Source organism: Oncorhynchus nerka, linkage group LG26 (genome assembly GCF_034236695.1).
Source record: "Oncorhynchus nerka isolate Pitt River linkage group LG26, Oner_Uvic_2.0, whole genome shotgun sequence".
NCBI classification, from domain to species: domain Eukaryota; kingdom Metazoa; phylum Chordata; class Actinopteri; order Salmoniformes; family Salmonidae; genus Oncorhynchus; species Oncorhynchus nerka.
The window spans coordinates 8,756,754-8,779,723 of NC_088421.1; the positions used below are offsets into that span (position 1 = coordinate 8,756,754).

General features: G+C 46.4%; 1 protein-coding gene across 3 annotated transcripts in view; it reads right to left on the reverse strand.

The window, feature by feature from the left end:
* Positions 1-435: 435 nt before the first annotated feature.
* The window catches only part of LOC115110189 (junction plakoglobin-like), a 67,865-nt gene continuing 45,330 nt past the window's right edge, over positions 436-22,970 (reverse strand). For all 3 annotated transcript variants that reach the window (XM_029635620.2, XM_065010043.1, XM_065010042.1), the window contains exons 5-16: positions 19,832-20,070; positions 16,163-16,364; positions 15,206-15,350; positions 14,965-15,068; positions 13,939-14,277; positions 9,770-9,922; positions 8,628-8,747; positions 8,303-8,453; positions 5,560-5,681; positions 4,782-4,824; positions 2,241-2,390; positions 436-1,268 (exon numbers count right to left, since the gene is read on the reverse strand). In XM_029635620.2, the coding sequence (XP_029491480.1) occupies positions 2,254-2,390; positions 4,782-4,824; positions 5,560-5,681; positions 8,303-8,453; positions 8,628-8,747; positions 9,770-9,922; positions 13,939-14,277; positions 14,965-15,068; positions 15,206-15,350; positions 16,163-16,364; positions 19,832-20,070 (1,755 nt within the window). In that variant the 3' untranslated portion in view covers positions 436-1,268; positions 2,241-2,253. The remainder of the gene's footprint in view (positions 1,269-2,240; positions 2,391-4,781; positions 4,825-5,559; positions 5,682-8,302; positions 8,454-8,627; positions 8,748-9,769; positions 9,923-13,938; positions 14,278-14,964; positions 15,069-15,205; positions 15,351-16,162; positions 16,365-19,831; positions 20,071-22,970) is intronic.

Below are 22,970 nucleotides of genomic sequence, written 5' to 3' on the forward strand. Positions count from 1 at the left end.
TCTGGGGTTTGGACCTTGCTTGACTGACAGTGAGTGAAAGCAACAATGACCTCAGGGATAAATAGGATCCAATTAGCCAACAAATACACAGGAGACAGGCTAGTTAATATAGTTTGTTTTATTTGAAAAAAAGTTTCAAACTAAAAATGTTCTGTAAAAATGCATATTCATAGTGTTAATTTCCCCTTCATTCGTATGGTACACTCATCGCTTATCAACATCATCCTTCTATCATCCCTCGTTTCTCGTTGCCTTTCCTATCGTTTGGAAGGTAGGAATGTGCAGCGGGGTCTCGCCATAGAACACACACTCTACAAACAGGATCACGATTACTGCTCCCCCCCACACAACCCCCCAATCAAAATAGAAAATAAACAGAAAGCTATATGATTATCATCGTCACAAAATAAATCTCTTTGGCATTCTTCCCCTGCCTCTTACCTCAGAACCCCCCCCAAATCAAGACATTAAAAAAAACACCTCCTCCACAACGACATACATACTTTGAGGAAACGTCAGTTGTAGTAGCTGTAAAAGGGTGCGGGCCTGCCAGACATGACATTTTGGATCATACACACATTTTATGTTGAAGCGCAATGTATTAAACGGCGATGCATATGTATACTGTGTCGGTTGAGTGTCTATAACTGTTGGTGAGCAAGACCGGTCCACAGGAAGAGAGGTGAACCAACCGCACCAGCTGAAGTTGTAGTTTAGTGTGCCTGGGAGACCACTCGGCTGGGAGAGAGTGGCTGTGTACACACATTCAGGGGAGAGGGTGCGTGTCTCGGATCCTCAGACCCGGCAGCAGTCTGGATCATAGACTGGACTGATAGACAGTTATAGGCAGCACAGGGGCCGCTGCTGTTTCAATTAGCCACTGGTCTCATAACGTGGCGAACAGGACTTCTTGTCTGAACTCAATGTTACTGGTTATTGTTGAGGACTACTGCATACCGCCATGTCAATTATACACATGAAGAAAAATAATAATAATCTGCAATGTAAATATGCAAGGAAACGCCTAAAACCAACACAGCATCTACAAGTTAAAGTTCAATTTCCCTCCACATTAACTGTAACAAAGCAACTTTTCATTTTGAGGAACACTAAATTCTTGTTATTGTTTTTTTTCTTTTCTTTTTCTTGTGTTTTCTGACAATAGCCCCTGATTGGCCAATGTCTCCCCATGAAATAGGAGTTTCCCTTTGTGGTGAAATCCTCTTTCAGCTGTCCCTCCATGGTGTTCACGCCCTTTCCATTTTGTGCTATCAATGGAAGAGGCAGTTATTTAGACATAATCCAATGTTTCATGTGGTCTTAAAATGTTGCAATTATGGTATGCTGAGTTATTCATTAGTGTACTATATAACTACAGAGCTGTGTTTTTTAAATGTATTTTTATTTATTTATCCCCAATTTCATAGTATCCAATTGTTTAGTAGCTACTATCTTGTCTCATCGCTACAACTCCCGTACGGGCTCGGGAGAGACGAAGGTTGAAAGTCATACGTCCTCCGATACACAAACCAACCAAGCCGCACTGCTTCTTAACACAGCGCCATCCAACACGGAAGCCAGCCGCACCAATGTGTCTGAGGAAACACCGTGCACCTGGCAACCTTGGTTAGCGCGCACTGCGCTGAGTCTGTGCATTAGAGGAGCTCTGTGTAGCTGTGTGTATGCATCTACATCGCTGACCTGGCCCTGTGTGTTAAAGGGGGTTCTGGGTAGCATCTATATCACTGACCTGGCCCTGTGTGTTAAAGGGGGTTCTGGGTAGCATCTACATCACTGACCTGGCCCTGTGTGTTAAAGGGGGTTCTGGGTAGCATCTATATCACTGACCTGGCCCTGTGTGTTAAAGGGGGTTCTGGGTAGCATCTACATCACTGACCTGGCCCTGTGTGTTAAAGGGGGTTCTGGGTAGCATCTACATCACTGACCTGGCCCTGTGTGTTAAAGGGGGTTCTGGGTAGCATCTATATCACTGACCTGGCCCTGTGTGTTAAAGGGGGTTCTGGGTAGCATCTACATCACTGACCTGGCCCTGTGTGTTAAAGGGGGTTCTGGGTAGCATCTACATCACTGACCTGGCCCTGTGTGTTAAAGGGGGTTCTGGGTAGCATCTATATCACTGACCTGGCCCTGTGTGTTAAAGGGGGTTCTGGGTAGCATCTACATCGCTGACCTGGCCCTGTGTGTTAAAGGGGGTTCTGGGTAGCATCTATATCACTGACCTGGCCCTGTGTGTTAGAGGGGCTCTGGGTAGGGCTGTCGGGGATCGTAGGCCATCTCAGGCATGTACTGCTCATGCATCTCTGCTTCCAGTGGCATCCCGCCCATGCCCAGGTCAGAGTAGCCATAGGGGGGGTAGCCTCCATCCAGCTCTGAGGGAAGGAGGGACAGAGAGAGAGGGAAAGAGAGAGAAATGAGAATACCCAGGCAATATAGAATACCCAGGCAAACAATATAGAATACCCAGGCAATATAGAATACCCAGGCAAACAATATAGAATACCCAGGCAATATAGAATACCCAGGCAAACAATATAGAATCCCCAGGCAAACCATATAGAATACCCAGGCAAACAATATAGAATACCCAGGCAAACAATATAGAATACCCAGGCAAACAATATAGAATACCCAGGCAAACAATATAGAATACCCAGGCAAACAATATAGAATACCCAGGCAAACAATATAGAATACCCAGGCAAACAATATAGAATACCCAGGCAAACAATATAGAATACCCAGGCAAACAATATAGAATACCCAGGCAAACAATATAGAATACCCAGGCAAACAATATAGAATACCCAGGCAAACAATATAGAATACCCAGGCAAACAATATAGAATACCCAGGCAAACAATATAGAATACCCAGGCAAACAATATAGAATACCCAGGCAAACAGAGAGGCAAGCTTATTTGGAGTATTGACACTGACAGACAGTTTGCAAGCATCCAAATTACTAGACAGGCAGACAGAAATGAGCTTTGCTCCCATCAGCAGACGTTTTCCTGTGACGGATGGAAAGAAGAACAGGAATAATAATCTCTTCACCTTCACCTCTATTCTATTCCATTAATGCTATTTCATACCCTGTTTAATAATGTGAGCACTGCGCTATGGATTAAGCGTCAGCATCGAAAGGACACATAGTGCTCTGGAAGGATGGTGACTAGTGTACCGCACGCACGCACGCACACACACACACACACACACACACACACACACACACACACACACACACACACACACACACACACACACACAGGGGGATATGAGGGATAGAGTTCAGAATTATAATTAAAGATATTGAAATGAGGAGGATTTACTGTATGCAGAGAGAGGGATGGACCAGAGGAGAGGAAGACAGAGTGGAGATTCACAACTAGGACATATGACCGAGACCTAAGATTAGCGAGAGAAAGACGCTGTATGACTGCAAAGAGACAGAGACAGTAGTGACCGACAGAGCTAGGGGGGAAAACAAAATATAAATTCACCAGAGAGAGACAGAGAGAGTGCCAGTGTTTTCTATAGAGAAGTGTTACGCAATCACAGGAAGGAGCATTAGCCGTGCAGTGGAAAAGAGAGTGTGGGTGTCAACTCAGCAGCGTGTGTGTGAGAGAGAGAGAGAGAGAGAGAGAGAGAGAGAGAGAGAGAGAGTGCGGGAGATCGCTTGACGACGATAGATGGCCAGTTAATGGAAATGTAAATGACATGGAAATTGTGACCAGAGGGGAAATAGACAGGTACCTCTGTGAATTGAATGACATCCTACAGTGTACCCCTCCTCCCCCCATTACCACGCCCCCTGACACCCTCCCCCCTCTCCAGGACATGGCGGGAACAGACACATCAGAGAGAAACACACACATGAACGCACATGAATGCACACACACCCACACACAATCTCTGGAGTACGGCCAGGGGGCCGAGTGCATTACATAAACAGCAGGGGTCCCCCACACTCCCAGGGCCTGAAGGACTGTTGAGGGGGAAAAGGACGAGACCTGGCTCCGGCTCTCTATAGACACGTGCCTCTCCTTTTCCTCCTCTTCTCTGATGCTCATTAGTGTGTGTGTGTGTGTGTGTGTGTGTGTGTGTGTGTGTGTGCGTGACTAGTGAGACGAGGGCAGACTTTGCTGGGACAATGCTTGCACGTTGATTTAATGATCACCCTCTGGTACACACAGTCCACTGTCACAGCCACTGACAGGAAACCAATCAAGTGGCACTTAACCTAAATGAGGTCTGACTCTGGTGTGTGTGTGGGTGTCAATCCATTTCAATCCGTGTGTGTCAAATCCTCTCTGCCTCTCTCTTCTGGTTCGTCGATCTATCTCTCTCTTGCCATTTTTTTGGTGAAACGCAGTAGTGTAATGTAAGATGTTCGTTGCATTAGTATAATTAAGCATTAAGGCCTGAGGAGGTGTGGTATATGGCTGATATACCATGGTGAAGGGCTGTTCTTACGGACGAGGCAACGAGGAGTACCTGGATACAGACCTTAGCCGTGGTGTATTGGCCATATACCGCACACCCCTCAGGTGCCTTACTGCTATTATAAACTGGTTTCAAACGCAATTAGACCAGTAAATAGTCATTTTTTGTTATACCCATGGTACACGGTCTGATATACCACGGCTTTCAGCCAATCAGCATTCAGGGCTTGAACCACCTGGTTTATCATCTAGCATAGAATACAAAAGTGGTGTTACGTTGGTGTACTGTACTGTAGGATAGGACTGGTCCACACTCACCATCCGCCAAGTATGCAGCTTGCATGGGTACAGCATTGTGGGCCTGGAGAGAAAGAGAGAGATTGAGAAATATTCAAGGAAAGATGTACCATTCTAACTTCAATACTATACTTTTATCGGATAATGCCCTTCTAAAAAACTACATCTGGTGCCAACGACGCCCAGTCAGTAAATCTATCCCTTTGGAGTTCAATACTTCCTCATGGTGGATGTAGTGTAAACAGTAGACCTGTCTGCTTTGGGCCTCCCTGTCTCTGTTCCCCTTGACAACCTGATGAGTCAGCAGGTTACCAGCTCGATGTGATTGATTAAAACCTATGCCAGATCTGCCACTAATCCAATCGGTGAGCCTCGATGGCGGTAATTATCCATTGAGCTTTGGAAGCCTGTGGCGATGTGTGGGGCTCGGAGATACTTAGCGCATTAGGCATGCAGGTTTTGAAATGATGTACAAACACTAGATAGAGTTAGTTATTGGGGATTCATTTTTATGGTAATGCGAGCATGAACGGTAAACATACAGATTGATTACTGAGTGGTATCGATTGTGTCGTGTCCACTTGTGTGTATTTGGATTTTGATACAGTTCTCCCCTGAAGCAATGACTGATCTGAGAAATATTGGATTGGTTTAAAGCAATCCAAGGGTGTAAGCCAGTCAAGCCCTTATAGACAACTGAGATCAACCTTAAAGGTGTTCAAACAGGGCCAGCCACTACTGACTGATCCTTGTACTGGTCGCTCCCAGGCTATAGGCGGCGTCAGAGGCAGAGGCTTACCATCTCCCAGGCTGCAGGGTCGTGTTTGAACAGTGAGTGGGTGAGCTCCACGGACACACGCTTCCTGTAGTCAGAACTCTTGTCCTCCGAGATACGGAAGAGAACGGCTGCTGCATAGGTGGCTGTGAGGGAGAGGTGTGGGGAGACATGGAGGGAGGGAGAGGTAGGGAGGGAGAGGTAGGGAGGGAGGGAGGGAGAGGTGTGGGGAGACATGGAGGGAGGGAGGGAGGGAGGGAGGGAGGGAGGGAGGGAGGGAGGGAGAGGTTAGGGAGGGAGGGGGGGGAGAGGTAGGGAGGGAGGGAGAGGTGTGGGGAGGGAGGGAGGGAGGGAGGGAGGGAGAGGGGGAGACATGGAGGGAGGGAGGGAGGGAGGGAGGGAGGGGGTGTGGGGAGACATGGAGGGAGGGAGGGAGGGAGGGAGGGAGGGAGGGAGGGAGGGAGGGGTGTGGGGAGACATTGAGGGAGGGAGGGAGGGAGGGAGGGAGGGAGGGAGGGAGGGAGGGAGGGAGGGAGGGAGGGAGGGAGGGAGAGATATCAAGAGGTTGTTTGTCATTGCCTCTATGCTATGACAGTTATGATGAGTACCCAAAATGCTAATGGGGTACATAGGACAACATTGAGAAAGCAAGATGGGGAAAGAGAGATGGGAGGCAGAGATATCATGTTTGATTAGTCAGCACACATTATTAAAAGAAGATGGAGAGAGCCCAGGGAGAGATAGAGAAAGATGTCATATTTGTTTGTAAGAGGTCTGTGTGCATATGCTTGTGTGTGCGAGAGAGAGAGAGAAAGAGAAGGGGGGGAAGTGTGGAGGTTTGTGTGTACACTCTCTTAAAAAAAGGTTTCCAAAAGGGTTCTTCAGCTGTCCCCATTGGAGATCCCTTTTTGGTTCCAGGTAGAACCCTCTGTGGAAAGGGTACTTCATGGAACCCAAAACGGTTCTACCTAGTACCAAAAAGGGTTCTACAAAGGGTTCTCTAATGGGGACAGCTGAAGAACCCTTTTAGGTTCTAGATAGCACCTTTTTTTCTAAGAGTGTAGGAGAGGCACGTGTGTGTGTGTGTGTCTATTTGTATGTGCAGTGCCTTTGGAAAGTAATCAGACCCTTGACTTTTTCCAAATGTCATTACATTACAGCCTTATTCTAATATGGATTTTTTTTAAATCAATCCTCAGCAATCTACACACACCCCATGATGACAAATCGAAAAAATATTTAGACATTTTAGCAAATTTATTAACAATTAAAAAACAGAAATACCTTATTTACATAAGTATTCAGACCCTTTGCTATGTGACTTGAAATTGAGCTCAGGTGCATCCTGTTTCCATTGATCATCCTTGAGATGTTTCTACAACTTGATTGGAGTCTACCTGTGGTAAATTCAATTGATTGGACATCATTTGTAAAGACACACACCTGTCTATATAAGGTCCCACAGTTGACAGTGCATGTTAGAGCAAAAACCAAGCCATGAGGTCGAAGGAATTGTCCGTAGAGCTCTGAGACAGGATTGTGTTGAGGCACAGATCTGAGGAAGGGTACCAAAAAAAAATGTCTGCAGCATTGAAGGTCCCAAAGAACACAGTGGCCTCCATCATCCTTAAATGGAAGAATTTTGCAACCACCAAGACACTTCCTAGAGCCCGGCCAAACTGAGCAATCGGGGGAGAAGGGCCTTGGTGACCAAGAACCCGATGGTCAGTCTGACAGAGCTCTAGAGGTTCTCTGTGGAGATGGGAGAACCTTCCAGAAGGACAACCATCTCTGCAGCACTCCACCAATCAGGCCTTTATGGTAGAGTGGCCAGACGGAAGCCACTCCTCAGTAAAATACACATTACAGCCCACTTAGAGTTTTCCAAAAGGCACATAATGACTCTCAGACTATGAGAAACAAGATTCTCTGGTCTGATGAAACCAAGATTGAACTCTTTGGCCTGAATGCCAAGCGTCAAGCATGGTGGTGGCAGCATCATGCTGTGGGGATGTTTTTCAGTGGCAGGGACTAGGAGACTAGTCAGGATCAAGGCAATGATGAACGGAGCAAAATACAGAGATCCTTGATGAAAACCTGCTCCAGAATGCTCAGGACCTCAGACAACCCTAAGCACACAGCCAAGACAATGCAGGAGTGACTTCGGGACAAGTCTCTGAATGTCTTTGAGTGCTCAGCCAGAGCCCAGACTTGAACCTGATCGAACATCTCTGGAAAGACCTGAAAATACCTGTGCAGTGACGCTCCCCATCCAACCTGACAGAGCTTGAGAGGATCTGCTGAGAGGAATGGGAGAAACTCCCCAAATACAAGTGTGCCAAGCTTGTAGCGTCATACCCAAGAAGACTCAAGGCTAGAATCGCATCCAAAGGTGCTTCAACAAAGTACTGAGTAAAGGGTCTGAATACTTATGTAAATGTCATGTTTCCGTTTTTTATTTTGAATACATTTGCAAAAATGTCTAAAAACCTGTTTTTAGTTTGTCATTATGGGGTATTGTGTGTAGATTGATGTGGGAAATGTAAAAAAAAAAAAAAAACAATTTCAGAATAAAGCTGTAACGTAACAAAATGTGGAAAAAGTCAAGGGGTCTGAATACCTTCCGAATGCACCGTACATGGGACTGTTTTGAAAGTCTTTGTTTTTAAAGAACATATATATGAATGTTTGTTGAAAGCCCAAGTGTTTGTTTAAAAAAGAGAGCTGTATAAAATCCACTAAAGCTGCTGTTTATGAAGAGACTGACCGATGCCCTCGTTGTTGGAGTGCAGCAGCTCCATAAGCGGGGCGGAGGCTCCCTCTGCGTCGATCATCTCCGCAGACTGCTTGTCCAGGGCCAGCTCACACAGCACCCCCGCAGACACACGCTTCACGTTCTCCACGTACGAGTACAACAGCTACGGGCGGATGGAGAGAGTGGGGGAGAGCTCAGACACATCTGCTAAAATACACCAAAAACTCACAAGTACACACACTCACTTATTTTCACAAATTTTTCCCACTTTCTCTCTGTCACACAAGTGCATACAACACCAACTGTATTAGATGTATTAGACATTCATGTATTAGACCTGTACAAAGAGTGGGATGGTCTGCATGCTGGCGATCTCTCCCCTGTTGACTGGGTCTCTAGCCAGGATGTGCAGGGCTCCTGTACAGCCCTCCACTATCTCCTCCATACGAACACCATCCTGAGTGGAGAGTGGGGAAGAGAGTTAGGAACTGTGTATGTGTGTGACTTTGTGAAATCCTCTGTGACGATAAGTTGATATATGGGTTTGTTTTCATCATTTAACATTGCGCGCGTGTGTGTGTGTGTGTGTGTGTGTGTGTGTGTGTGTGTGTGTGTGTGTGTGTCTGATCTACTTCATGTAAGCTGGTTTGACAATCTTAACAATACAACTTTGACACTAAGAGAGCACTGTATCATACAGAGAACACTGTATCCCAAATCATTTGGCCAAGCTCCCCATGGCTTCAAAACCGCATTAAATTAGTAGTAGACTTGAGAGGTTGTGTATGTGTGCGTATCCTGCCTCGAGTTTAAGTACACTATTTACAGACAACAAATCAGTGGAAAAACTCCCTGGTCGTCTCTCACAAACTTAGCCCACACTTCTTATTTTCCCCTCAAACCACAGCTCTCTGTCTATACGTGTGCATATTGTTGTGCCGCTCAGAGTTCAAAGTGGGCCAGTGGACTGAAATTGATCTCTGTCACTGAGTCTCCCCATAGGCCGCTGGCCAACACTGGGTTTGGAGAGTTCTGGGATGGGGGCGTGTGCTGGAGCTGGGGCATGGCGGTGACCACATGGACTATCCTGCTGGGACCCCTGTGTGACGCATTGCACCCCTTTACCGAGTCTGAAATACAACCTACTATTTCTACAGTGTGAGGAACTGTTTCAAACACAGAGAATGCAGCCTTGGAATGTTTGTGATTTGATCTGCAGAGTGTTGAAAGAATGTTGCCTTGGGGGGCTTCAGCGTATTTGAATTGGTGATGATATGTGTGATATGGCTAGCAAGTAATGGAGTGGATTCATCTGTGGTATGTGGGTTGCAACGGCGGCGACTCACTCTGTGTATGTGCTGTAACTGTGAGTGACTTGCATATTTGTGGTGAAGGTGACATAACTTCTATCATTGTGGATTTTGACAGTGTCATTCCTGTGATAGTGAGTCTTATGTGCTGAATGGTGTCGTGGCTGACCTGGTACGTCTGCTGAGAACTGGAGGCGTGTCTCTGGGTGTCCTGGTGAGCCTTCAGCAGCAGGTTGACCAATCGGGGGATGGCTCCAGCATCCCTCAGTGGGGCCTGATTGACTGGGCACAGCGCCAGGTTACGGATCAGACCAACCGTGGCCTATGGGAAAGAGAGTGGGCGGGATGAACGTAGCTGTATGGAAAAAGCACCAATATTATCTCTGTTACTGCTACAACACCTTGTGCACAAATACATGATATACTGCATGATTATGAGGGTGCATGTATGAAAGCAAATAGTACACATCTATTAAGGACTTGGCACTGCAGTGTGGAGCTCATGTGAAAGAACGCATAGGTACCCTAAGATATACACCTATATGTGCGACTGTGCAAGTGATGCAGCAATGTAACTGCAATCACATTTAACAGAACGTGAGATGCCATCTCCTGAAATGATGGTCTGGCTTACCATAACCCTGCCCTGTTCCCTCCCATTTCCCATACCCCGACCCCTAGCCCCAACAGGGGCCAATAACATCTTATATAGTCCCCTTTTAAAAACCTCATTCATTTCACATCATTAAATAACAACATCCCCTTTATTAAAAGAGCTCCGGCTGTATTGAGAATCCTCCACTGGCATGTTCTGTGATGGAGGTCTGGTTGCCTAATCCTCCACACACGCCAATGCACACACACACGCACACGCACACACACACACACACACACAAATCCCCTGCTGTCTGTCAGTGAGGAGTGCAGATCAGGAGGAAAATGCAGGCATGGCCCGTTGCGTCTGCCTCCACACCGTGCAGAGAGAGAGAAAGGGAGAGGGCGGAACGATTGGCTAATTCAACCTGTAAATGAAAGATTAGATCCTACTTGTGCACAGAACATGTATGTGTACGCAGTCACAGATGAACATGAACACGTGTACATTCCAGCATACATATTTATACGGCTCTCTCTGCTTATTCATATCAAATCAAATGTATTTATATAGCCCTTCGTACATCAGCTGATATCTCAAAGTGCTGTACAGAAACCCAGCCTAAAACCCCAAACAGCAAGCAATGCAGGTGTAGAAGCACGGTGGCTAGGAAAAACTCCCTAGAAAGGCCAAAACCTAGGAAGAAACCTAGAGAGGAACCAGGCTATGTGGGGTGGCCAGTCCTCTTCTGGCTGTGCCGGGTGGAGATTATAACAGAACATGGCCAAGATGTTCATATGAGTTTGGATAGACAAGAACACGCACACACACACGCACACGCACAGTATGAGGTTAAAATTCAGAAGGTGTAAATTAGTGATTAGGCACAGCTTGGTGCAGACAACCCTTTTGGCTGACGTAGAGCAGAAGGACGCAGAGATAGAGGAGGTGTGTGTGTGTGAGGGAGAGAGCAGTGTGTGTGTGTGTGTGTGTGTGTGTGTGTGTGTGTGTGTGTGTGTGGGAACTAAAAACAAGTCAATCAGGGATAATGAACTCAGAAAGCCTAATAGCCCCTAAATGGGAAGTGTTGTATACATGGTCAAGTAATCAGCAACAATCTTCCAATACATGGATAGCTGGCTGCCAATACATGGATAGCTGGCTGCTAATACATGGATAGCTGGCTGCCAATACATGGATAGCTGGCTGCCAATACATGGATAGCTGGCTGCCAATACATGGATAGCTGGCTGCCAATACATGGATAGCTGGCTACCAATACATGGATAGCTGGCTGCCAATACATGGATAGCTGGCTGCCAATAGGCCTTTGAAAACACAAACACCTTTCTGTCAGTTGAAGTAGAGGATGAGAGATGTCAATGTTTACCTGCTGCTACAGATGGGGGACATGTGTCACTGGAGTCGTGAAGTCACACATGGCCACTTGCCAAGTGCACATACATAGGCCTACACGCACACACAAAGCGGGTACAAGTACTCTTAAATGGATGACTTTCCTCTGTCCTTTAAGACCAATGGCAGGTGAAAACACTAGATAGGTGCCTACCACACTGCCTTCACTCCCTCATCAAATACTTTCAGATCAGAATTGAGGGAAAGGACACAAGGAAACAAAGATGGACTATTGGGACACAAACACGACACACAGAGAGGCTAGTGCACATCGGGGTAAAAATAAAGGGCCATTCTTGTGGACCAGTGCCCATGGGAACGACAGAGCAGGACAGCAGGACACAGACATACCCTCGACCATTGAAGTGTTCTGATCCAATTGGCATGAACTCAAGCGTGCTTCACGGATGCTGCTTGCTGGGAGCGAATCAGAGGAGATCAGAGACTGCAGCGCGGGGTTGGAGGGGGAAGGGAACGTAACCTTCCTTATCATACTAGTTGACTGTCGAGATCACAAGAGAGGAAAACTACCACTCATAAAGTAAAGATGGCATTAAAACAATGATAACGTACCACTGATATTACTAGTATCCAACTATTGCTATACTGTATTACTATTGATATTACTATTATGCCTACTATCATTTTACTATATCTACTCTATATCAACAGCATAGCTAATAATGTTAGACGTTGGTTTACCCTCATACTAGGCTGACATTTTAGCTTGATTTATTTCGTTGTGAGAGTGGTTATTCTGGCAAGTTGAGCATTTAACTCTCTTGCTATCCTTAAATCCACCTGCTGTCAAAGATGGGTGTGCACTATTCCCTGATGAAACAGACAACAATAACATATTGATATGAATTCACAAGGCAGCCACTGGATTCAGAGAAAAATCCAACCAATCTTGTTTTCATTGATAAAGAATGACATCGAAGGCCTTGCAAATCCCAGACGATGTTATCATTGTTCCACCGTGACGTTGTTGTGTGAAGCACTTACTGCCTGTGAGCAGCCCCTTCTCTCTCTCTCTCTCTCTCACCCAAATTAGCCATTTCTATTTTACTTCATCTTTGTGTATTTTCTCTCTCTCACTCCCTCCCTCCCTCCCTCATTTTCTCCAAAACAAAAACAAAAAGCTAGAGAGGGGACAGTGGGAGCCAGCGGGTGTTGTCTGAGGCAGCCGAATGGTCTCCAGAGCAACCCAGCGGGATTATGGGAAGCACGTCCTGTGCCCTGCCACAGGGTACAGCCCAGTAACCTGCCTGCACTACATCTCACATAGTGGACAACTTCTTCCCCTATGCAGGTCCCACTTTCTCCAAAACATCCCCTCTGACCTGCTTTCATTTAAAAGTCCTCCTTTATTAAAGTACTACAATCTTCAAACAACAGTTCCAACTAAATGAAGGGCTCCATTCAGTATGTGTCGCTGAAGCGTTACAGATTCCACAATAGAAATGTGACGGTCATTTCCGATTGGACCGACATGTGAAGTGTTTACTATGAATAAAGTCTCCACTAAAGCGGGAACATTCAATAACGCTGTAAACCTGAACTTCCGCAATGCAAATGAAATAGAGCCATAAATAGTACAGCCATGTTGTTTCCAAAAATAATATATATTAATATGTACAGTGCATCACACATTGCAAAGAAGGGGACAATGAGTGGTGGCTGTATGTAATGATTTTAACCTCACTCAAGCACCCGTTAAATGAGGAATCATTCAAATCTGACTGCAGCTGCTGGATATAGACACATAAATAAATGGATGTACCACAACCGGTTATTTAGGTAAACAAAACAATCACAAAGACAAAAACAGACAGCCAAACAAAACAACCGAACACTCAAGCCAGACAAAACAATGAACAAAAGATCAACTGGTCAGTCAAAACAACCACAACCAGCCTGCAAACTTCACTCTCTGATCTTTCACCCCTCACCTTCAACTTAACCAAAGTTCAGTAATGGAGCTACCAGCCAGACAAAACAACGAGACAGACAAAACCACGAGACAGACAAAACAACGAGACAGACAAAACCACGAGACAGACAAAACCACGAGACAGACAAAACAACGAGACAGACAAAACCACGAGACAGACAAAACAACGAGACAGACAAAACCACGAGACAGACAAAACAACGAGACAGACAAAACCACGAGACAGACAAAACAACGAGACAGACAAAACCACGAGACAGACAAAACAACGAGACAGACAAAACAACGAGACAGACAAAACAAGCACAGTATACCTTTTTCTCACCTCTTCCCCACTCCCATCCCCTCCCCAACCAACTATCTCCCCCCTCACCTTCACCACAGGCCAGTAGTGGGGCTGCCCCAGCAGCTTGACAATGGCAGGAATACCATAATGCAGCCGCACAGCATTCTGGGCCAGCTCAGCGTCCTGGTGGCGTGACGTCAGGTGGCGCAGGGCGCAGACTGCGGGCTCAGCCACATCCTCCTTTTCTCCTGCCCGCAGCACGGCGTGGATGAGCGCCTCGACGCCGCCACACTGCGTGACCAGGGTCTTGTTGCGGGAGTTGTTGCAGGTGAGGTTGGACAGGATCCCCGTGGCGCACGTCAGCATGTTGACGTCGTCCGAACCCAGCTGTCCCACTAACACCTGCAGCAGGCCATCCAGACCCTCCTACAGACAGAGAGAGAGGCGGGTCGAGAATTCTTACATTTGTCCGTCCTTTGTTTGTTCATTCTATGTTTTACTGTAGAACTCCAACTATGTTACTGTCTCTGTAGAACTCGATGGTACTGTCTTCATCAGGGGAGAACGACTGCCCCTTTGAAACCAAAGAATTCCAAGGCCGACCACGGGACTGTTAGCAGAAAACAGGATCTCCCATTATAGTGGATGGAAAAATGACCCTCCACATGGTCAATCTTCACATTTTTGAAGACAATCATGGCACCAATAGGTGCTTTTCTAATATACCAGATGTATGTCCTTGTACCAATTATCTTAAAATCGCACACAGAAGAAGTTATAAGGATGGTTTAGTTGTGAATGGCAGCCAGCAGTACCCTGGTCGGCTTTCAACTGGAGTTACTCAATGAAATGGGGCAGCACTGAGCTTGCCTGCAACGTCACTTCCTGGAGGAGCTCAAACTGTGCATGGTACGTCCCCGTAAGATGCCATCTTAACCAACTTAATTTGGCTTCAATGCAATATGGAGTCTTCACATAGGAATAAAGGGTGTCATGTGATCGATGACTTTGTTCATTCATACTGTATATACAGTCATTGGTCTTTATAGACTCTCTGTATTAGTCTATGGTACGGTCTATGCTGATTCAAAATGGACTCTGTGGTTTCCTGACCTGTTTAGTGGCAGCATCAGACAGGTTCCTCAGGGTCCAGAGGCAGTTCTGTGTGAGGCGCTGGCTGGAGCCAGTCAGGTGCTGTCCCAGGGCCTGCATGCCCCCTGGAAGGATGAAAGAGGAGGTTAAAGATGGCTCCTTTATGGATAGGATGAGACAACACACACACAGACACACACATATGTACAGACACACACATAACACACACACCCACCCACCCCAAAAACACACACACACTCACCAGCTTCCACTATGGCGGGCTTGTTGCTAGGGCACACTGAGAGAACTTTGAGCACACGGCTGGTGGTCCACAGCAGTTTCTCATAATTATAGTTCCTCATGATGAAGACCAGCCCCTCAGGGCCCCCGTTGGCTAGGATGATAAGCTGAGAGGAATAACAATGAAAAAAAAAAACCACTGTCATATATAATGAAATATCGTTACAGAGTTTGGACATTGCATTACATTGCATTATGAATTGTCTCAAATATGATTGTTTGAATAATAATAGCAATATGTGTATTTGATTGAATTATATTCACTTAATATTCAGCATATTACTGATGTAATACAGGGTATTAAAGACACTAGTATTATTATTCTAACAATCATATTTGAGACAATTCATAATGCAATGTAATGTAATGTCCAAACTCTGTAGTAATGCAGCTGAAGGTAGCCAGTGGTAAGGCCATGTACAGTGTACGTGTCTGTGTTCATGCACACACACACACACACACACACACACACACACACACACACACACACACACACACACACACACACACACACACACACACACACACACACACACACACACACAAACACACACACACGTCACGTGCATATGCACCCTTGCTCCCCTGCAGTGCAGCTGCAGGTGGCACTAAAAGGGATCACGCATAATCCTGACCTGCAAGTACACACACACACACACTGCAAGTACACACACACACACACTCTCCCTTGACTGCAGTGAAGAGATGCAGGTAGTCCGTGCCAATACCACTATGCCAAATATGATGTCTCAAGCATTATCCACACGCATACACGCCAAAACACACACACACACACACACACACACACACGCACACACACACACACGCACACACACACTGTGCCAATACCACTATGCCAAATATGATGATCCCCATGCATACATGCCAAAGACCCCCACCCCCCACCCCCACCACGCACCTTGCTCTCCTGGTTTCCATAGGAGAGCAGCTGCAGGCAGTCAGTGGTGATGGCCAGGAACTTGGGGTTGCTCTTTTTCAGCAGGGGCACCATCCTCTGCAGGCCGTCGGCCAGGCGCACCGCCATCTTGGCTCCCTCCTGGTGCAGTAGCAGGTTGTGGAGGGTGGTGATGGCATAGAACAGCACTGACTCCATGGGAGAACTGAGGGAAGAGGAAAGGTGAGGGGGAGGGGAGGGAAGCAGGGAGAGAGGGGAGAGGGAGGGAAATAGAGAGGCAGAGACCAGATGAAGAGAGGGAGGTATGAGAGAAATTAGCATGACCTTTCTTTTCCCAATTAGTTCCCTCTGAATTTCATTTGCTTTAATTTGTTTTTTAAAATTTGCCCTTGCTGCTCTTTGTATCATTAAAAAAACCACATTTCTCTTTCATGAATCTGCATCTAAGTCCCTATTTGACAGTCTTGTACAGGGAGGTTTTTCAATTTGTATTTATGTGAATTTTGTTTCTGAATTAATTAAATGTCTTAATTTAGTTTCTGTCTGATGCCCCCTAGACTGTTATACAGGGCTTATACTGTGTAAACAGAGATAAAGGGACTCTCTGCCTGAGAAATGACTATGTAAAATGGCCACCACTTATCGTGAGTTTAAAATGAGCCTGGTGGTCAGGTTGAAATGATGTGCAAACCAGTTTGGCCAAGTTAATGAGCACAGGATGACACCTCATTTCTGATGGGTAATAATGTGATATGCTAATATCTTAGCCTTCAGGCAGTAGTGGACATGGTGGATTGGATACACACACATAAGCATGCACGCACGCACACACACACACACACACACACTTACACACGCCCATGCTTGCACACACACACACCACACACACACACACAAATGAGCACACACAGCACGTACACAACTGCAGATGCAGAGACAGGCCAGAACAGTGTGTGCCTAAATCCCTTTATTTCTAACACTGAATTCTACCTTGCAATTCTGAATTCTACCCTATCTATTTTTCTCTTTCACCCCCTTGCTTTTTCTCTCTCTATCTTTCACTAATTCACTCCCCATCAAACCACCAACCTACAATGCCTATAAAAATATAAATACATCACTCCATCCATCCATCCATCCATCCATCCATCCATCCATCCATCCATCCATCCATGTCTATTTACATTTAACATTTAAGTCATTTAGCAGACGCTCTTATCCAGAGCAACTTACAAATTGGTGCGTTCACCTTAAGACATCCAGTGGAACAGCCACTTTACAATAGTGCATCTAAATCTTTTAAGGGGGGTGAGAAGGATTACTTTATCCTATCCTAGGTATTCCTGAAAGAGGTGGGGTTTCAGGTGTCTCCGGAAGGTGGTGATTGACTCCGCTGTCCTGGCGTCGTGAGGGAGTTTGTTCCACCATTGGGGGGCCAGAGCAGCGAACAGTTTTGACTGGGCTGCGCGGGAACTGTACTTCCTCAGTGGTAGGGAGGCGAGCAGGCCAGAGGTGGATGAACGCAGTGCCCTTGTTTGGGTGTAGGGCCTGATCTGAGCCTGGAGGTACTGAGGTGCCGTTCCCCTCACAGCTCCGTAGGCAAGCACCATGGTCTTGTAGCGGATGCAAGCTTCAACTGGAAGCCAGTGGAGAGAGCGGAGGAGCGGGGTGACGTGAGAGAACTTGGGAAGGTTGAACACCAGACGGGCTGTGGCGTTCTGGATGAGTTGTAGGGGTTTAATGGCACAGGCAGGGAGCCCAGCCAACAGCGAGTTGCAGTAATCCAGACGGGAGATGACAAGTGCCTGGATTAGGACCTGCGCTGCTTCCTGTGTGAGGCAGGGTCGTACTCTGCGGATGTTGTAGAGCATGAACCTACAAGAACGGGCCACCGCCATGATGTTAGTTGAGAACGACAGGGTGTTGTCCAGGATCACGCCAAGGTTCTTAGCGCTCTGGGAGGAGGACACAATGGAGTTGTCAACCGTGATGGCGAGATCATGGAACGGGCAGTCCTTCCCCGGGAGGAAGAGCAGCTCCGTCTTGCCGAGGTTCAGCTTGAGGTGGTGATCCGTCATCCACACTGATATGTCTGCCAGACATGCAGAGATGCGATTCGCCACCTGGTCATCAGAAGGGGGAAAGGAGAAGATTAATTGTGTGTCGTCTGCATAGCAATGATAGGAGAGACCATGTGAGGTTATGACAGAGCCAAGTGACTTGGTGTATAGCGAGAATAGGAGAGGGCCTAGAACAGAGCCCTGGGGACGCCAGTGGTGAGAGCGCGTGGTGAGGAGACAGATTCTCGCCACGCCACCTGGTAGGAGCGACCTGTCAGGTAGGACGCAATCCAAGCGTGGGCCGCGCCGGAGATGCCCAACTCGGAGAGGGTGGAGAGGAGGATCTGATGGTTCACAGTATCGAAGGCAGCCGATAGGTCTAGAAGGATGAGAGCAGAGGAGAGAGAGTTAGCTTTAGCAGTGCGGAGGGCCTCCGTGATACAGAGAAGAGCAGTCTCAGTTGAATGACTAGTCTTGAAACCAGACTGATTTGGATCAAGAAGGTCATTCTGAGAGAGATAGCGGGAGAGCTGGCCAAGGACGGCACGTTCAAGAGTTTTGGAGAGAAAAGAAAGAAGGGATACTGGTCTGTAGTTGTTGACATCGGAGGGATCGAGTGTAGGTTTTTCAGAAGGGGTGCAACTCTCGCTCTCTTGAAGACAGAAGGGACGTAGCCAGCGGTCAGGGATGAGTTGATGAGCGAGGTGAGGTAAGGGAGAAGGTCTCCGGAAATGGTCTGGAGAAGAGAGGAGGGAATAGGGTCAAGCGGGCAGGTTGTTGGGCGGCCGGCCGTCACAAGACGCGAGATTTCATCTGGAGAGAGAGGGAGAAAGAGGTCAGAGCACAGGGTAGGGCAGTGTGAGCAGAACCAGCGGTGTCGTTTGACTTAGCAAACGAGGATCGGATGTCGTCGACCTTCTTTTCAAAATGGTTGACGAAGTCATCTGCAGAGAGGGAGGAGGGGGAGGGGGAGGAGGATTCAGGAGGGAGGAGAAGGTGGCAAAGAGCTTCCTAGGGTTAGAGGCAGATGCTTGGACTTTAGAGTGGTAGAAAGTGGCTTTAGCAGCAGAGACAGAAGAGGAAAATGTAGAGAGGAGGGAGTGAAAGGATGCCAGGTCCGCAGGGAGGCGAGTTTTCCTCCATTTCCGCTCGGCTGCCCGGAGCCCTGTTCTGTGAGCTCGCAATGAGTCGTCGAGCCACGGAGCAGGAGGGGAGGACCGAGCCGGACTGGAGGATAGGGGACATAGAAAATCAAGGGATGCAGAAAGGGAGGAGAGGAGGTTTGAGGAGGCAGAATCAGGAGATAGGTTGGAGAATGTTTGAGCAGAGGGAAGAGATGATAGGATGGAAGAGGAGAGAGTAGCGGGGGAGAGAGAGCGAAGATTGGGACTATCTATTCACCCCAACCAGTCCATTCTCCACTTTAACCATACAAGTATTCAAACATCTACCGATCCTTCTATCCACTGATCCATACCTACTCCTTCACATCAAACCATTTACCAACAATCTATCCAAACATCTGTCGACACTTCCCTCCCTCCATCTCTCCACTCCCATCTACCCCTCAACATCCATCCATCCACCCACTAATCCCTCCCTCCTCTCCTACCTGAGCATGCGGACCAGGGCGGGGATGCCTCCGGACTTGAAGATGGCGAGCAGGCCCTCTCTCTGGTGGGACAGGCTGTGGAGGACGCTGGCGGCACAACGGGCTGTCTCCATGTCTCCCGTGTTCTGCATGGCCCGCACCACCGCCGCCACCATCTGGGGGGACTGCATCAGCACCCGGCGAGACGCCTCTTTCCGTGTCAGCTGGTTCACGATCATGGCCGCCTTGTTGACCACCACCTGTGGGGAATGAGACGTTGCATTTTGGTCCATTTCTGCGCATGCAAAATGGTGGCATTGGGTTGGGACCCATTATTAGGTCTGCACATTTTAGGATTATGGCTTTTTTAAAACGTTGCACTTCGGCAATTCGTTGGTACACCGAACATGGTCATTGATAACAAGATTTAGGAACACGACTTGAGTTTGAATTGTGAGTAGAAGACAGAGCAGGACTGGGTCCATCATGACTTTCAATCGCAATCAGAACTGACCACATAGGCCTCAACTCAAGCAATGTTGTACACTGAATCACTTAAGGACACCTGAAATGATGTTAAATGACAATATCAACCTAGAGAGGATTTGTTTCTGGGGTAGTCCTAATTTGTGTCCAATCTAATGGGCTCAGTCACGACCTTGACAAGCACAGAGCCACAGAGAGCTCGGAGTGTCACGACCTTGACAAGCACAGAGCCACAGAGAGCTCGGAGTGTCACGACTTCCGCCGAAGTTAGTGCCTCTCCTTGTTCGAGCGGCGTTCGGCCACCGATCCACGTTTCTGTTTCCATTTGTTATGTCTTGATTGTACACACCTGGTTCCCATTACGTTACTATTATTTCCCTGTTTAACCCTCTGGTTCTCATTATGTTTTGTGCGTGATTGTTCCTGGTTTTGTGTTAGTCTTTTGTGTTGGAGTTTGTTATCCCTGCGTGGATTTATTGTCTGGTTTTGTTTTTCAGAGTAAAGTACGTTATTTTACTCAGTTCTGTGTCCTGCGCCTGACTCCGTCCTCACCTCTGCACAACTGACACTTGACAAGGAGCTAGTCAAGCATGGAACTGGATCAATGCTAGTCAGCAGGACGGTGCTCAAGTGTGAGGAGGGACAGCACACAACAGTGACAGAGTCAATGTCACTATTGAGGACATAATAGTACTTCTATAGTACAAGAGACACAGTGCCTTCTGAAGGTATTCATACCAGTTATTATTCCACATTCCTCATTGTGTTGTGTTATGGCCTGAAATAAACAGTGATGAAATAGAAACATTTTTATCACCTAGCTACACACAATACCCCTTAGTGACAAAGTGAAAACATGTTTTTAGAAAGGTTTGCACATTTATCTAATTTACATACTTTCTAGCCCCTTGGGAGCGATTACAGCTGTGAGTCTTTCTGGGTAAGTCTCTAAGAGCTTTCCACACCTGGAATGTGTAACATTTGCCCATTATTCTTTTCAAAATGATTCAAGCTCTGTGAAATTGGTTGTTGATCATTGCTAGACAACAATTTTCAGGTCTTGCCATAGATTTTCAAGTAGATTTAAGTCAAAACTGCAACTCGGCCACTCGGGAACATTCACTGTCTTCTTGGTAAGAAACTGCAGTGTAGATTTGGCCTTGTGTTTTAGGTTATTGTCCTGCTGAACTGTGAATTCATCTCTCAGTGTCTGGTGGAAGGCAGACTGAACCAGGTTTTCCTCTAGGATTTTGCCTGTGCCTAGCGCCATTCCGTTTATTTTTTATCCTGAAAAACTCCCCAGTCCTAAACGATTACAAGCATACCCATAACATGATGCAGCCACCACTATGCTTGAAAATATGGAGATTGGTACTCAGTAACGTGTTGTATTGGATTTGCCCCAAACATAACACTTTGTATTCAGGACAAAAAGTGAATTGCGTTGACACATTTTTTGCAGTATTACTTTTATTCCCTTGTTGCAAACAGGATGTATGTTTTGGAATACTTGTATTCTGTACAGGCTTCCTTCTTTTCACTTTGTCAATTAGGTTAGTATTGTGTAGTAACTACAATTTTGTTGATCCATCCTCAGTTTTCTTTTATCACAGCCATTAAAACACCATTGGCCTCATTGTGAAATCCCTGAGTGGGTTCCTTCCTCTCTGACAACTGAGCTAGGAAGGACTTGGGCTGTTGCAGTGACCATATTACCGCCACACAGGCAGTCATGAGTCAAGACCACAGTAAAATTCCATGTGACTGTTGAGTCACATTGATCTCCTTTTATGCACTCTGAACATGCTTTGGTAGTACCCGATTTTGCCATCTACCATCAGGTCCTAATGGCCTGGTACTCAGGGCTCCATTGTCCCTCTAACCACTCTGACACCCATGAAAGTGCTTCGAAAAGCACATCAAACACTTATCAAAACAGTAGGCCTATCGTACTTTAAAAAAAACTCACTGTGATGATCAATTTGAACTAAAGAAGTTCAACAGCAGGTTGAAACAGTGTAAAACATGATTGTTGTGGATGTTGTTTGAAAGCCTAACACAACAAAATGGACAGCCTTTCTAAGGTGATGATTAATTCAAAACACGCATAGGTTATGAGCCCAAGCCCGAATAAAAAAAAAAGAAAAAAAAAATGATGATTGTGCCGTTATACAACACACAGCCTAGTGCACATTACGCATGACAGAAAAACATTTAAAAAAACACTGATTTCAGATGTCTTGGTACATAATTGGCCTAGCTTATGCTCCAAAATTAAATTAATTAGAATAATCGCCTTTGAGTGTGGACCGTATTATTATACATACTGGGTGGACTGGTTACCTTATGCTACTCTTCAAAATGTCTATCCATTAGTCTTGGAGAGAACATGTAGCCAGCCCTAGGTGATGCTCTTGGTTCATTGTTTGTGCAGGGCGGTTTACACTTAGCCTGATTTTGAATAGCCTACTAATAGGGGTTTAAAAAAATATATTTTCATAATTAATCGAGAGTCACATTACCTTCAGCTATACAGAATATCTCACCATCATGCATTTCCATCTCCTCCACTCTCTCCTTTATACCTTTCCTGAGCGCGCAGACGGGCTGTCAACAGTTTAGTGAAATATGTTATGTTTGCGAAAACATGTTACTATTGATGTTCCGGAACAGA